The sequence below is a fragment of the Chiloscyllium plagiosum genome, unplaced genomic scaffold (genome assembly GCF_037043375.1).
Source record: "Chiloscyllium plagiosum isolate Xiang-an unplaced genomic scaffold, Cpla_swu_hap1 HiC_scaffold_8, whole genome shotgun sequence".
Classification (NCBI taxonomy): Eukaryota; Metazoa; Chordata; class Chondrichthyes; order Orectolobiformes; family Hemiscylliidae; genus Chiloscyllium; species Chiloscyllium plagiosum.
The window spans coordinates 99,436,727-99,453,694 of NW_028270146.1; the positions used below are offsets into that span (position 1 = coordinate 99,436,727).

General features: G+C 40.8%; 1 protein-coding gene across 1 annotated transcript in view; it reads right to left on the reverse strand.

Annotated features, from left to right (window-relative positions):
- exd1 (exonuclease 3'-5' domain containing 1) overlaps positions 1-16,968 on the reverse strand; it is a 53,470-nt gene that overhangs the window by 15,712 nt on the left and 20,790 nt on the right. Inside the window, exons 5-8 of the mRNA XM_043698305.2 lie at positions 9,353-9,417; positions 4,955-5,041; positions 3,773-3,877; positions 2,269-2,349 (exon numbers count right to left, since the gene is read on the reverse strand). Of these exons, the coding sequence (XP_043554240.1) occupies positions 2,269-2,349; positions 3,773-3,877; positions 4,955-5,041; positions 9,353-9,417 (338 nt within the window). The remainder of the gene's footprint in view (positions 1-2,268; positions 2,350-3,772; positions 3,878-4,954; positions 5,042-9,352; positions 9,418-16,968) is intronic.

Below are 16,968 nucleotides of genomic sequence, written 5' to 3' on the forward strand. Positions count from 1 at the left end.
CACATATGCAGGAAATCCCACTAACATATGTTAATAGCTTGCTGGGAACGCACAAACTGGAAAAGAAACATCCACAAAAAAAAGGTACAAACCACTGAGTATCACTAAGTGAAGCACGTGAGGACTAAACATAAGCAATGGAAAGAGACTGTCCCACCCATTCGTCTCAAATATCACCTGCCACACCAATGGCAGAGTCTGTAGTTCCAGGACTGGATCAGAGGAATCCATCGCCCCAAAATGGAAACAAATCATCCTCCACAGAACTGCCAAGGAGCGAAAAAAAAAAAACAGGCTTTGGATGCAGTTCAAAAGAGATTCACAGGAGTAATTTCTGGGAAGGGATTTGATTTATTAACAACAGCAAACAGGTTATTATTCTTTAGAAGTTAGAAGGATGAGTAATTTTATTGAAAACATTCAAGATTCTGAAGGGGCTTGACATGATGGATATTGAGATGTTTTCACTAAGGAGGGAATTTCAAACATGGGACCTAATTACGCAAGAAGCGATACTTATTTAAAGAGGCGAGATATGAAGGTACTTCTTCTCCAAGAAGATGGTCAATGCCTTGAATTGTCTACCCCAAAGTTGTGGAAGCTGTATCACTGAAAATATTGAAAAAGGAAATAGGTATCTTTTTAAAACATCAGTGAATTGCAGGCTGAGGGTACCTGGTACCAAAGAGGAGTTAATGCCTGAGGCAAATCAGCTATGACTTAAGTGATGGCAGGGCAGACTGGAGGCCAAATGGCCTACTCCTGCTCCTGTTTCATATGGTCTTCAGTTACGTTGGCTCGTGTTACAAAGAGTTTGGAATATAAGAGTAAAGAGTTCTTACTACAATTATACAGGGCATCGAGAAGCTGGATCTAGAGTACTGCAAGTAGTTTTGGTCTCCTTAACCAAAGGATACATGCCCCAAAAGAGACTAAATATTTATCGATTGGTTGCTGGGATGAGGTTTTTCTTCCTAACTCATGAAATGCAAGCAATGATAGCTGGCCAGCATTTATTCCCCATTCCTTGTTGCCCTTCACAAGGTAGTAGTGAGCTGCCTTCTTGAACTGCTGCAGTCCCGATGTGCTGTATATTGGCATATAATGTTGTTAGTGAGGAAATTTCAGGATTCTGACCCAGCAACTCAAGGAACCACAAAATATTTACAAATAAAGATGGTGAGTGACTTGGAGTGGAATTTGCAGGTGATAGTGTTCCCATGTATCTGCTGTCCTTGTCCTTCTACATGTAAGTGGAAGGTGCTGTCGAAAGATCTTGGATAAAGTTTCTGCAGTACAGCTTTAAGATAGTACACACTGCTGCGACTGAGCATTAGTCAGAGGGAATGGATGCTTGTGGATGTGGTGCCAGTCAAACAGGCTGCTTTGTCTTGAACGTGGTCATGCGTCTTGAGTGCTGCTGATGCTGCACCTATCCAGGCTACTGGGGAGTACTCTATTACATGCCTGACTTGTGTCTTATAGATGATGGACAGGCTGTGGGGAATGAGGAAGTGAGTTACAGTATTCTTAGCCTCTGGCATGGTCTTGTATTTATATCGTAAGTCCAGTTGGCTCCCTGGTCAATGGTAATACCCAGGATGTTGGTAGTGGGAAAAAATTAGTGATGGCAATGTCATTGGATGTCAAGGGGCAGTAGGTGCATTGTGTCTACTGGAAGTAGTCACTGCCTGACATTTGTCTGGTGTGAAAGTTACTTGCTACTTTCAATGAGACGGAGTACACTAGGCCTACATTCCCTGGAGTTTAGAAGAATGAGAGATGATATGATTGAAATATAAAAAATTCTTAAGAGGCTTGACAGGAGACATACTGGGAAAATACATTCCTTGACTGGGAACCCAGATGAATCACAGCCTTAGAATAAAATATCAGGCATTTAGAACAGAGATTATGAGAAATCTCTTCACTCAAGAGTTATGCGACTTTGGAATTCTCTATTACAAAGAAATGTGGATATTAGTTGTTAATTATATATATGATTAAAATTGATAGTTTTTAGATATGGAGTAATTAAGGGCAATAGGGATAGTGAAAGAAGCTGAAGTTCACATAAAAGATCAGTCTTGTTGACCAAGCGGACCAAACAGCCCACTTGATCATCTATTTATCAGCAGCTTTGGTCCTTCCTTCAGCTTTTTCAACAATAAAAAAACTCAAAACAGATTGCACTGAGTTGAGCATACAGACCTATCTTCTCAAGAGGCTAGTTATTGTTCTCAATTCAATGACAAAGCTCACCCTCACCTGTGTATCAAAGACATTGGTGAGATCCACTCTATATTGATGATACAGGCAGTCTGATACCAAGCGACAGTCATGGATCACCTGAATGAATTACAAAACAAATACTGGCAAATTAATCCAAAGCCCTGCGGAATGCACAGGGAAAGCAACCTGCTGATAAAGACATGCAGCAATTTCGTTCCACCATGAGCCGAGTTACTGAATAAGCCTGTGCAATGACATTTGGTGGTCTACACAGAATTTATGTCATAATCCCAAAACAGATCAATGGGACTCCTTCTGCTTAGACAGTAGTTATCATTAATATTTTCCCCCTCAACAATTTAATAGGTAAAGGCAGTGTAGATTAAAACAAAATCTTTAAAAAGGACTTCAAATGTGGAAACTTGTCCCAAGGTTCTTCACAAGTGATGCTCAGCCAAAGTACAGTGATCAAAAGCATGGTTAAAGAGTTGATTTTAAAAAAAAAGGCCTTGCAGCAGACAGGCTGATGTTGAGGCAGGGAGTTCCAAAGTGAGGGGCTCACAGTTGAAAGTGACTAGCAATTCTAGGTGACATAAAATCCAGCCAGAGGAAAGTCTGTGTTAGTAATGGACAAAGTTAATGAAGTAAAGAGGGCATGAAAGTAATTAAATAAAAGGTGATTTTAAACAATTACAGCATGATCAGACAAAGTCAACATGGTTTACCAAAACAGAACTCATTTTGACAAATTTATTCGAGTTGTCAGAAGTTGTAACTGCTCAGGTAGATGCGAATGAGTAGGTATACTATATTGCTTTTTTTTGTCCCATGGGATATGGGTGTTACTAGCAAGCCTAGTATTTGTCACCTGTCAGTTATTGCCTTTGAACAGCTTACCCATTGGCATTTTAGAATCAGCAACATTGCTGTGGATCTGGAGTCAGCTGCAGGCCAGACCAGGTAAGGACAGAAGATTTCCCGAAAGGACATTTGCGAATCAGATGAGTTTATGTTGACAACTGATAATAGTTTTTCCGGGGTAACCATTACTGGGGGGTAGAAAGTGTTTGTTGGAATTTTTAAGCAATTCGGAACTCACCAGCTATTGTGGGTTTAAACTATTGGCCCCTGGATTAATAATCTAGGATGATGTCACTATTTGTTCCTTATATTTTCAAGGGTCATTTGATAAGGTGCCATTCAAAATCTTAATCTTTAAAATGGCTCATTCCTGTTCCTTCAAGATGAAATATATCATTTACTGCAAAGCTCTACACTGTGGGTGCATGGGATAGGATTACATCCCTGACTCTCTCAAAGCCATCTCCCAGCATGACTGGATCATTAGCATGGGAATATGCTTAGCGAAGTAACATTTATGTATTGTTCCAGATGCATAGGCTTTCCACATCAAAACTATTGACTAGCAGAGAGCAGATAATTTTCCTACTCTCCAAGGTCATAATGCTGTATAGCATGGCAGAGTAAGCAAAACGTATCCCCTGGTAGTAGTGCTGACACGACAGATATAGGAACTTACTTTCAGTATATCAGAGTCCTCTAAAATCATTTTCAGTCCATTCTTAAATGCCACTGGTCCCAGAAGGAAGATATCAAACAAATAAATTTGATTCACTGTTGCTATCTAGAAAGCAAGAATGAAAAAAACAAAATGAAATTAGCGAGGTGAGAACATGGGGTAAAATCTATGGCCCAGTAAAGATACAGGCTAGGGTTCAAAAACAATTACTTCGCAAGCAAGAATTGAAGTTCAAAATTAATAAAATAGTTCGAGGGTTGCACAGCTTTTTCAGAGTTTTACTGTTGTTTTGTATCAAGTAAGGTCACCCCCACTCACCCAAATTAATTACTGACTTTATTTTGCTTTCTGACTTCAAGAGGAGCTTCTGGCAACATTGTTGCTCCATCATGAAGACCACCTACTTCCACAATCAAAAAATTCCTCATCTCCTTCCTTCTCTAATCTTCCACTTTGGTCCCTCACCCTTGGCTTGGTTTTCTGTGGATGCAAATCAATCTCAAGCTCTCCTGGCCGGCACCCATCTTGCATTCTCTTTAAATTTGAGTTAATCCAAGCTTCTGCTGCCAACAGCTGGGGAAAGTGCTACAGTATCAGAGAGTTATCAAGGTAGAAATAACTCCTTAGCCTATCGGCTGTGTTAAGCATAAACTGCATTTCACTGAGATCCTGCAGCAGCTTAACCCTTGTGTCTGAAAATAAGTACATATGCATAAAAAAACTGTTAGCTGATCAGTAGAGATGTAGTTGTCCTTTTTATTGAACTGAAAATGTGTTGCTGGAAAAGCGCAGCAGGTCAGGCAGTATCCAAGGAGCAGGAGAATCGATGTTTCGGACATGAGCCCTTCTTCAGGAATTCCTGCTCCTTGGATGCTGCCTGACCTGCTGCGCTTTTCCAGCAACACATTTTCAGCTCTGATCTCCAGCATCAGTAGTCCTCACTTTCTCCTTTTTATTGAACTGCCTACTTTAAATCTCAACAATGGAAAATATGCTTATATCGTTTGCCTTTCCAGCTTTGTCTACATGAAAAATTTAGTCAATGATCTTTTTTCAGACAGATATTTGGGAATAACAGCCAGCATGGAATCTTATCGTATAGTTACTTAATAAAGGTTACAAAATAATAATCTTCTGGATTTCAGCACCAGCTACCCAACACTGACAAGGCTAGAACAGTACCTGTATCAAGCACAGCTTCCCAAAGCGGCAGATATCAATACCTTCCACTGCCACTCCAATTGCACTTTGCTTTTTAATGTGAAAGATCTGCAAGGAATCAGACAAAAAGTTAGAATTCATTAGATACTGACATCCAATTTGTTTCCTCGTTGTACTCACAGCGACATCCATCCCTCTGCAGTCAGATTACAAATTCATAAGAAGCTGTGATTTTAAGCGTTGAAGCTTATTATGGATCCATCCACTAGGAGTGGGAGATTGACAGAAAAACGTGGCTAAGACCCTCTCAGAGACTTCTTCCACAGGATGCAGAGTCTGGCAGCTCACGGGCAATGAAGAGCAATGTAGCACGGTGAATTACCCACCAACTCGCCCCACTTGAGTTGAGAGGGGAGACACTTAATATGTGCACAGCACTGCTACAATGGGAACCAGGATTTACTTGTTTACAGGAGTATTTGTTGAAATAATTCTTCCAGATCCTTCTATTGTCTTAATAATAATGTTCATGTCCAGATTTCACAAACACTGGATGGGCAAAGTGTAATAATGGAATTGGAAACATTCAAAAGTACATGTGAAAACTCAACCCAGATTCATCAAGTGGTCTGACAGCTTCCCCTGCTGGCAGAATGAGACTCTGCCATCAGAGCACATAAAAATCATTTCCACTTAAACTGCCCTCCAACATAGTAAGATAACCCAAGGCACTTTTCTCAGAACGTCAGCAAACAAACTTTGACATCAGTCCACATAAGGAGATGTGAGAACAGGTGAGTTGAGTTTTAAGCAGTGTTTTGAAGTAAAAGAAAATAAGACAGATTTGCGATGGGAGTTCCAGACTCTGGTGCCTTGGCAATTAAAGGCATGTCTGCCAAAAGGTGGAATGCTGAAAGGATGTATGGAACAGATCAGAATTGGGGCAGTGCACTCATAAGAGTGAATGAGGCCTGAGGCCACAAGGGAATTGAAAGCAGGATTAAATTTTTTTTGCCAAATAGTTATCTTTCAACTTGGAGTTAATATGTTGCAAGCACAGAGGTTATGAGTTACAAGACTTAGTTAGACTTAGGGCATTGGCAGGAGAATTTTGGATGAACTCAAATTTAAGGGGAATGTAATATGGGAGTTGGCAAGGAGACCTTGAGAATAATTTGAGTCCAGAGATGACAAAGCAAAAGCAAAAGTCCTGGCAGATGAATGAGACAAGGGAGGAGATGAAGCATGCTTTTGAACATGGAATAAAGTAGTCTTCAGGATGGATCAGAAACATTGCAGGAGCTCTTCTTGGGGTCAAAAAGCAAGATCATTACAACAACCAGGAACAGAGACTGATTGTTAATGTTTAAGAAGCATTTAGACAAATACACAAACAGACAAGGAATAATCCATGAAGTTACATTGAGGCACAGGTCAGTAACTGGTTGAAAAGTAAAAGACAGCCTGTAAAGATAAGTGTTTATTTTTCAACTCATGGGATGTGACCAGTGATGTTCTCCAGAAACTGCAATGCGCCCCAGTTTTTCATCATGTATCAATGATGAAAAATAATTAAAATAAATTCATCCAAGTTTGATGGCACTGAGTTTGGGCGCACAGCAAGTTGCAACAATAGGACCAGGAGGCTACAACAGACAGACAGTTTAACTAAGTGCTCAAAATTACAATGGGTGGAGCTCAATGAAATTTTACACTTTGATTTAAGAGTGAAACAAAATCATTTTTACCCCTTTTTAAATGGTGTTGCTGTCTACAAGTCATTGAAAGATAATGAACAGTTACAAAAGGTAATGACAAAAGTGAATAAAATGTTATTCTTGATTTCAAAGGTTTTGCAATTCAAAAGGCAGGCAACACTTGATAGCAAATGAGTAGCCCTTGGTGCTCTCAAGGTGGTGTTCAGCATGGAGGTGCATTGTTACATCAGACAAGAGGTTTTGGGTGTGGGTTTACATGTGTACAGGATGTTTGGGGTGCATGTCTGGGGAAGGTATGCACATTTGTGTGGGGGAGGGGAGGTTTGAAAGTTTATGAGTGGTGCCTATGGAGGAGGTGTGTATGTGGTGTGCAACTAAAGGGATGTGCAGTGCAGTATGTGGGGGGGGGGGGGGGGGGGTGCGCACGCGCCTAGGTTGAGTACTGGTGTTCCACCCAGTTCCATTCCATTAAAACTTTAAAATAATTTGTTAGAAGTGAATGGCTTGCTCAGCCATTGCAGAGGACACTTGAGAGTCAACCAAGGTTACTATAGATATTCCAACATAGGCCAGATGAGGTAAGGAATGGGACATTTCTTTCCCGAAATGGACACGAGCAAATGAAATGGATTTTGATGGAAATTGACAATGATTTCACTATCACCAGACTTTTAATTCCAGATAATATCTGGAAGATTATGCCACCATGGCATCTGGAATTAAAACCCAGATCCCCAGAGTATTCCCTAATCTCGAATTTACAGCTCAGTGACAACACGTCTTATGCCATTACCTCCCCATAGATCAGTGACGAGCAACAGTCAACTGCCCACCATTTACTTGCTTTTTATTATAAAAATATTATAATCTTCCACATTTCTCCCTTCCTCTATTATTAGGATAGGTTCAAAGGAATGATTCTTCCCTTCCAAACGAACATCTGGCGTTTGTCTCAGTATCACATTTAGCCTGGGAAATGATCAGCTGCAGAGAAGCATAACAGATCAAGTCTGCTCAACCTTGCCCATAAGAAATAATATCTATGTTTTGGATTGATATATTGGTGGCAGAATTGTTGAAACATGCTCCACCATGATGTTCGTCAGACAAACAGCCTTCCAGCAATCATCTATTACCAACAGGTTATTGTATGGAGAAATGAGAGGACATTTACTTTGGTAATTAGAACACAAAATCAAATCACTTTAAAAATTAAAATAATTAAATCCAAATTAAGGAAGATTAATTTTTTTCATTTAAATTTTTTTAAATTACAAGACTTAAACTTACAAATCTTGATTGTGTATGGGGAACAAAGTTAGCATTAAGCAAGCAATTAGGAAAGCAAAATTGCACGATGGCCTTTTTTGTAAGGAGATTGGAGTACGAGAATAAAGATGTCTTGCTAGAATTGTGTGGAATTTTGAGACGACCATACCTGGGTCTGAAGTTTGAAAGAATGAGAGATGATCCATTTGAAACAAGATATTAAAAAAGACTCTGCAGGGCTAGCACAGCAGTTTTCTTCTTTGGTTGAGAATCGAGGACATTGTGATACACATACCTCATTTAGGAATGAAATGAGGAGAAAATTCTTCACTCAATTGGATTCTGATCTCTCAGAAAATCTAGGGAGTTGGGGAGAATGTGGCTAGTCCAATGAGGCTAAAGATAAGCAAACTGATGGCTGAGCAGCCTCAAAGAGCTTCACGGCATACATTTATTTTTCTTCTGAAGTATGGGCAAAGAGAATTGAAGTAAACCTTTCTGCCAGACATACAATTTAAGTATAATGGGTTAAATATACAAATAAAGGTTAAGAGAACAAAGGAAATCAAAAGAATTGAAACGTGAAACAACATTTTCTTTTACTACAGAAGTGGCAAGTACGCCAAACAGATTTTCAACATGGGTGGCGCAAAAAACCATCCTTATCTGTTGCAAGAAAGAACTAGACAAGGTCAGGAAGTGGGATATAGAGTTATGAGAAATTCTAAAGGGAAAACTGTAGATACCCGAGAAAGTTGGACCAAGTCTTATCCTGTCTGAAACTGGTCAAATGTTGGGTGTTAAGAGCCGATCCCTTATGTGTGTTGGATCATGTGATCTTAATAGAGCAAGCATTGGTCCTGTGAAGGAAAAAAGCCAGAATTATTGTGATTTCAATATTGTCACTTTTGCTGGGAAATGTACAGATAAGTACTAAGTAAGTGATAGATATCTTCACAAAAAGCTTCCCAAATGCTGACTATTCAGGACAGAAATAAGCAAATAGTCATCTGGATAAAAAGTCCGAAGATTTGAGGATCTTCAGTGGGATATATTCAGAGTGAATGCGAAATCGACGTTTCGGGAAGGCCTTTTGTCCGAAATGTCGATTTTGCTGCTCCTTGGATGCTGCCTGAACTGCTGTGCTCTTCCAGCACCACTAATCCAGAATCTGGTTTCCAGCATCTGCAGTCATTGTTTTTACCACCTTTATTCAGAGTGAGTGCGTGCTCCAGGACATAAGAAAACTTAATTATAAATTCTTTCAATTATAGTAAAAAAAAAGGGCAGATCACTATTAATTTAGAGAGAGCTGGTCTGGAAAATTACTGACCTTTCCTGTTCCACGAAACAGACAATATCCTATGAAACTGAATATATGATCAGTGTTTTCAGAGGGAAAAGGCAACAATACTGTAATTAGTGAACTTACAGCAGGACCAAACTTTTGATGAAATTGGTCGATGACTATATATTTCAGACTTTCATCCTCCAACTCTGAAAGAAATCAATAGCAGTTAAAACCCTGCAATTGCAAGCGTACAATTTATACCATACATGTAAGTGAACTTGCGGCAGTGTGTGCTGGGGAGATGGGGTGAAAAGAACAAAGGGACAAAACAGCATCATCTTTTTGTCATGTGTCTTTCAAATGTATCTTTCTTTCCAGACGAAGAGTAGTTGTTGTGGAGATACTAGTCTCAAACATTTACTCTACTGAGAATAGTTTACCAATTTTTCCCTTAAGGCACTAAATGAAATTATAAGCACTGAGGCCCGGGTAAGTGGTAGGTAACAAAGTTCTATATCAGAAGGGGAACCAGGTTGAGGGGAATTCATAAAGCCAACAAAATACTGAACTATACGGAGTAAACATCAAGTTCTATATGCTCATGACAGTCCTTGAATACCTTGTTAAGTTCCAGCTGAAGGGAGAGTGCCAAGCCCTGGAAACAGTTTAGAGCAGAACAGAATGCTCTCTTATGTCAAAGGGACAAATTATTGAAGACCTGGAAGGACTCTTCAAGTGTCTATAGACCGACCTCAAACTTCAGTATATAAACAAGACAAATGACAATAGTACTTCTGTAGAGACACGAGAAGGACTACAGAAATAGCACAAAGTAATGCAATTTTAGAGTGCACTTCAAGAAGTTTGAATTGAACGAATTGAATTAGCTTTATTGTTATAGGTTGATCAACATAAGGAGTATCTTTCTACCTGACATGGTAGAATCAGAAATCCTGGGATAATTTAAAAGAATAACTGAGTTGTATGGGAGCAGGAAGACAGAAAAACAGAAGAGACAGGCAGGAAATAGATGGTGTTAATTGGTGGGTAATGAACTACATGGCCTTTATCGTGTGTATCTGGGGGGCATAAAGAAATTATCCGAAAGCTGGTAGAGGAGTAGAAAATTGTAAACTGACATTACCCATTGCTCTGATCAGAGCAGAGTTAGGGCCTGATGCATGGGGATTGTATTTTTGGTAATGTTCAGTGTTTGGAAATGCTCCTCCTCTGCTATGGGAATAGGAGTTAGGGCAGCCATTCTGGGAAAACATTCTATAAAAACATTTTAGTCAGAGCCACTGATTTGCAAAGCTACTGATACCCTGGACTACAGCAACAACATGTGAAGCTAGATTCAAGTCCAAGAAAATTTTCATGCAGATAAGTGCAAGTTAGACAGAGACCTGAATATATCTGAGAATAATAATGGGAGGAACTCCTTGGGAGTCTGAATTACACAGAATTGACATTCAACAAAATATGCAAAGTTTAATAATAAATCTACTGGGAAACAACAGAATAAATTGGGTCAATGTCATGTCCACATGGAATTCAGTCAGGCTTTTGACAAGGTCTTGCATGGGAGAATGGTCAAAGAGATAACAGCCAGGGTAATTTGACAAACTTGCTTTGTGGCAGGAGGCAGAAAAGTGATGACTGAAGGTTATTTTTGTTTTTGTCACTGGAAGTCTTTCTAGTGATGTCTTTGGTGCTGGGTCTCTTGCTGTTTGAGGTGCACATTAATGATCTAGATATGAATGCAAGAAGTTTGATCAGTGCACAAAAACTGGGAGGGCTTACTGAAGGATCTCTATGGACTGGCCAAATGTGTACAACAGTGACAAATGGTACTTAATCCTAAAAAGTGTGAAGTTTTGCATTTTTGGAACACCAAGGCAAAGGCATAAACAATAAGTGGTAGGACTGGAGGAAATACAAAGGATCAGAGTCACCTTGGCGTGCATGTCCATCACTCATTGAAGGCAATACGTTAGTTACGTTATTAATGTGGCATGAGAGAAATTTTCCTCATCCAAACTCATTCAGAGATGTTGTTAGACATCTCTCCAGCAGGTCGGACTTGAACCCAGCCCTCCTAAGCTCAGCAGCAGGGCACCACCTCTGCACACAAGGGTCCCAGAAGGCAATGGGAAACCTGACCTCAAAAATCAAGGCACTATATACAAGTACAAGGTGGTTATGTTGAAGCTGTATAAGATATTATTTAGGCCACAGCAGGAGTACTGTGTGCGGTTCCGTATGCACACAATGGGAATGATGGGACTACATGCGAAACAATGTACAGGAAATTCATCAGGAGGTTGCTTGGGTTGGAACAATTCAGCAACGAAAAAAAGACTAAACAGGCTGAGGTTGCTTTCCTGAATGCAGAGAAAGTTGTGGAAGGACCTAATCGAAGTGTATAAAATTATGAGGGGGCATTCATCTGGCAAATGGGAAGAAGCTTTTCCCTTTAGTCAGGGAGCATGGATTGAAGGTAAATGGAAGGTGGTTTGGAGGGGATTTAAAGAAGAATGTTTTCATCCAGAGGGTGGAAAGTATCTTAACTCTGTGCTTGAAAGAGCGGTAGAGGGAGTAACCATCACAACATTTATGACCTGCTAGATAAAATGCTTGAAACGCCATAGCAAACAAGGCTACAGCCAAGTGCAGGGAAGTAGAATTGGAGTAAATAGGTTTTCGATGATGAGCACAGACATGATAGGTTGCAGGGCTTCTACAATTCTATTACCAGTCACTGGGATCTTCAATGTCACAAAAAGGCTGTGTCAATATCTGGCAAATTTGACAACGCTGTGAAAGCTCGATGAACAGCCTCATTAACAACCAGATTACTAAACACCAAAGAATAGGTCACATCAGCTCGTTGGAAAATGACAGTCACATGCGTAGAAGGTGCTGCTTTTAGTGATCCATAAACATCATATACATTCCCCAATCAACTTCACAGAACTTCCCATACTTGTACCCGATCAGGTCTGTGATCACGTTTCTCTTCTCCAACTCTGTCTTCCAACTGTGTTCTTTTAAATGCATTTTTCAGACAGCCAATACAATTTTAAGGTCTTTCTTTTTTAGTGACGTATCACAAACTTGCATACTCTAACCACCCAAGATTGTAATTGGTCCTGTAGATCTTCCTCAATTATCTTAATTCAAGTCTTCAAGTTACCATCTCATTAACTGCTAGAAATAAATCACTAATCATAATCACAAATCCTCCAAGTTTTATTAGACTATTCCTTAAACTTAGCAGCTCAAATGAGTTCTTCATCCAGAACATTTATCAGGTTTGTCTCAATCTAACTGATAATTTCAGCTCATCTCAGAATACAATCAATATTGTACCTTTTCTGTCATACAACATTCCTTATACAGTGGTTCCCAAAATTACACATTTAGTCTACCTGGGTAGTCGACCCGAAGGGTCTAAAAGAAATTTAATGCAATTTAAATCTCCAGACACAAAACCAAAGATAATCTATGTTATTTAATGGCTCCGATTTCTTCAATGATTGTGTATCTGCACACCAGCCCATTGGAATTTGTTTTTGTTTATTTCCAGAACATGATTCATTCACATTGTTCTACATTGAGGCACACCATAAATTTATCTGCTCACCATGCCATTCAATGCTGCAAAAGTCAAGGTTTTTGTAAAAAAAAAGGCACAATTTGCTGTAAACTGATTTGCTATCTTCAGAACTGTAACTATTTATTCTCAATTCCCAAAGCCAACAGTATAATGCTGTCAGAGTTGAAAAGTGTGGTGCTGGAAAAGCACAGTAGGTCAGGCAGCATCTGAAGAGCAGAAGAATTGACATTTCGAACATAAGTCCTTCTCAGGAATGTGGAAGAGGAAGGGGGCTGAGAGGTAAATGGGAGGGGTGGTGAAATAGTTTGGAAGGCGATAGGTAGACGCAGGTGGAAGGGGGGGGGAAATTGGTGATAGGTCATAGCGGAGAGGTGGGAAGAAAGATGGACAAGTAGGACAGTTCAAGAGGGCAGTGCTGAGTTGGAAGTTTGGATCTGGGATGAGGAAAGAGGTGTTCTTCCTCCAGGTATTGAGTAGCTAGGAGTTGGAGTTGGGGTTGGGGAGAGAAGGGAAAGAGAGAGGAGAGGGTGTTGAAGTGGTCATAGAGTCAGAGATGTACAGCATGGAAACAGACCCTTCGGTCCAACCCGTCCATGCCGACCAGATATCCCAACCCAATCTAGTCCCACCTGCCAGCACCCGGCCCATATCCCTCCAAACCCTTCCTATTCATATACCTATCCAAATACCTCTTAAATGTTGCAATTGTACCAGCCTCCACCACATCCTCTGGCTGCTCATTCCATACACGTACCACCCTCGTGTGAAAACGTTGCCCCTTAGGTCTCTTTTATATCTTTCATCCTAAACCTATGCCCTCTAGTTCTGGACTCCCCGACCCAGAGAAAAGACTTTGTCTATTTATCCTATCCATGCCCCTCAATTTTTTAAACCTCTATAAGGTCACCCCTCAGCCTCCGACACTCCAGGGAAAATAGCCCCAGCCTATTCAGCATCTCCCTATAGCTCAAACCCTCCAATCCTGGCAACATCCTTGTAAATCTTTTCTGAACCCTTTCAAGTTTCACAACATCTTTCCGATAGGAAGAAGACCAGAGTTGCACGCAATATTCCAACAGTGGCCTAACCAATGTCCTGTACAGCCGCAACATGACCTCCCAACTCCTGTACTCAATACTCTGACCAATAAAGGAAAGCATACCAAACGCCTTCTTCACTATCCTATCTACCTGCGACTCTACTTTCAAGGAACTATGAACCTGCACTCCAAGGTCTCTTTGTTCAGCAACACTCCCTAGGACCTTACCATTAAGTGTAGAAGTCCTGCTAAGATTTCCTTTCCCAAAATGCTGCACCTCGCATTTATATGAATTAAACTCCATCTGCCACTTCTCAGCCCAATGGCCCATCTGGTCCAGATCCTGTTGTAATCTGAGGTAACCCTCTTCGCTGTCCACTACACCTCCAATTTTGGTGTCATCTGCAAACTTACTAACTGTACCTCTTATGCTCGCATCCAAATCATTTATGTAAATGACAAAAAGTCAAGGGCCCAGCACCGATCCTTGTGGCACTCCATTTGTCACAGGCCTCCAGTCTGAAAAGCAACCTCTGTCTTCTACCTTTGAGCCAGTTCTGTATCCAAATGGCTAGTTCTCCCTGTATTCCATGAGGTCTAACCTTGCTAATCAGTCTCCCATGGGGAACCTTGTCGAACGCATTACTGAAGTCCATATAGATCACATCTATTGCTCTGCCCTCAATCTTCTTTGTTACTTCTTCAAAAAACTCAATCAAGTGTGTGATTTCCCACACACAAAGCCATGTTGACTATCCCAAATCAGTCCTTGCCCTTCCAAATACATGTACATCCTGTCCCTCAGGATTTCCTCCAACAACTTGCCCACCACCAATGTCAGGCTCACCGGTCTATAGTTCCCTGGCTTGTCTTTACCGCCCTTCTTAAACAGTGGCACCACGTTTGCCAACCTCCAGTCTTCCGGCACCTCACCTGTGACTATTGATAATACAAGTATCTCAGCAAGAGGCCCAGCAATCACTTCTCTAGCTTCCCACAAAGTTCTCGGGTACACCTGATCAGGTCCTGGAGGTTTATCCACTTTTAACCATTTCAAGACATCCAGCATGTCCTCCTCTGTAATCTGGACATTTTTCAAGTTGTCACCACCTATTTCCCTACAGTTTATATCTTCCATATCCTTTTCCACAGTAAATACTGATGCAAAATATTCATTTAGTATCTCCCTCATTTTCTGTGGCTCCACACAAAGGCCACCTTGCTGATCTTTGAGGGTCTTTATTATCTCCCTAGTTACCCTTTTGTCCTTAATATATTTGTAAAAGCCCTTTGGATTCTCCTTAATTCTATTTGCCAATGCTATCTCATGTCCCCGTTTTGTCCTCCTGATTTCCCTCTTAAGTATACTCCTACTTTCTTTATACTCTAAGGATTCACTCAATCTATCCTGTCTCTAACTGACATATGCTTCCTTCTTTTTCTTAACCGAACCCTCAATTTCTTTAGTCATTCAGCATTCCCTATACCTACCAGCCTTCCCTTTCACCCTGACAGGAATATACTTTCTCCGGATTCTTGTTCTCTCATTTCTGAAGGCTTCCCATTTTCCAGCTATCCCTTTACCTGCGAACATCTGCCTCCAATCAGCTTTCGAAAGTTCTTGCCTAATACCGTCAAAATTGGCCTTTCTCCAATTTAGAACTTCAACTTTTAAGATCTGGTTTATGCTTTTCCATCACTATTTTAAAATGAATAGAATTATGGTTGCTGGCCCCTAAGTGCTCCCCCACTGACACCTCAGTCGCCTGCCCTTTCTTACTTCCCAAGAGTAGGTCAAGTATTGCACCTTCTCTAGTAGGTACATCCACATACTGAATCAGAAAATTGTCTTGTACATAGTTAAGAAATTCCTCTCCATCTAAACGTTTAACACTAACGTCCCAGTCGATGTTTGGAAAGTTAAAATCCCCTACCATAACTACCCTATTATTCTTAAAAGTGGCTGAGATCTCCTTACAAGTTTGTTTCTCAACTTCCCTCTGACTATTGGGGGGGGGGGGGTCTATAATACAATCCCAATAAGATGATCATCCTTTCTTATTTCTCAGTTCAACCCAAATAACTTCCCTGGATGTATTTCCGGGAATATCTTTCCTCAGCACAGCTGTAATGCTATCCCTTATCAAAAATGCCACTCCCCCTCCTCTCTTGCCTCCCTTTCTATGCTTCTTGTAGCATTTGTATCCTGGAATATTAAGCTGCCAGTCCTGCCCATCCCTGAGCCATGTTTCCGTAATTGTTATGATACCCCAGTCCCATGTTCCTAACTATGCCTTGAATTCATTCCCTGTTAAGCCCCTTGCATTGAAATAAATGCAGTTTAATTTATTAGTCCTACCTTGTCCCTGCCTGCCCTGACTGTTTGACTCACTTCTGTTCTCAGCTGTACCTGTCTCCGATCGATCTCTTTCCTCACTATCTCCCTGAGTCCTACCCACCCCACCTTATTAGTTTAAATCCTCCCAAGCAGTTCCAGCAAATTTCCCTGCCAGTATATTAGTCCCCTTCCAATTTAGGTGCAATCTGTCCTTCTTGTACAGGTCACTTCTACCCCAAAAGAGATTCCAATGATCCAAAAATGTGAATCCTTCTCCCATACACCAGCTCTTCAGCCATGCATTCATCTGCTCTATCCTCCTATTCCTGCCCTCACTAGCTCGTAGCACTGGGAGTAATCCAGATATTACTACCCTTGAGGACCTCCTTTTTAAATTCCTGCCTAACTCTCTAATGTCCCATCACAGTCTCAACCTTTTCCCTTCCAATGTTGTTGGTTCCAATGTGGACAATGACCTCTCGCCCGTGAGAACATTCTGCACCTTCTTGGAGACACCTTTGATCCTGGCATAGACATATCATCCTGTTTTTTTGCTGGTCACAGAAACGTCTGTCTGTACCTCTGACTACAGAATCCCCTAACACAATTGATCTCTTGGAAGCCGACGTACCCCTCGTTGCATTAGAGCCAGTCTCAATACCAGAAACTTGGCTGTTTCCCCTGAGAATCCATCACCCCTTACATTTTCCAAAACAGCATATCTGTTTGAAATGGGTACATCCACAAAAGACTTCTGTCCT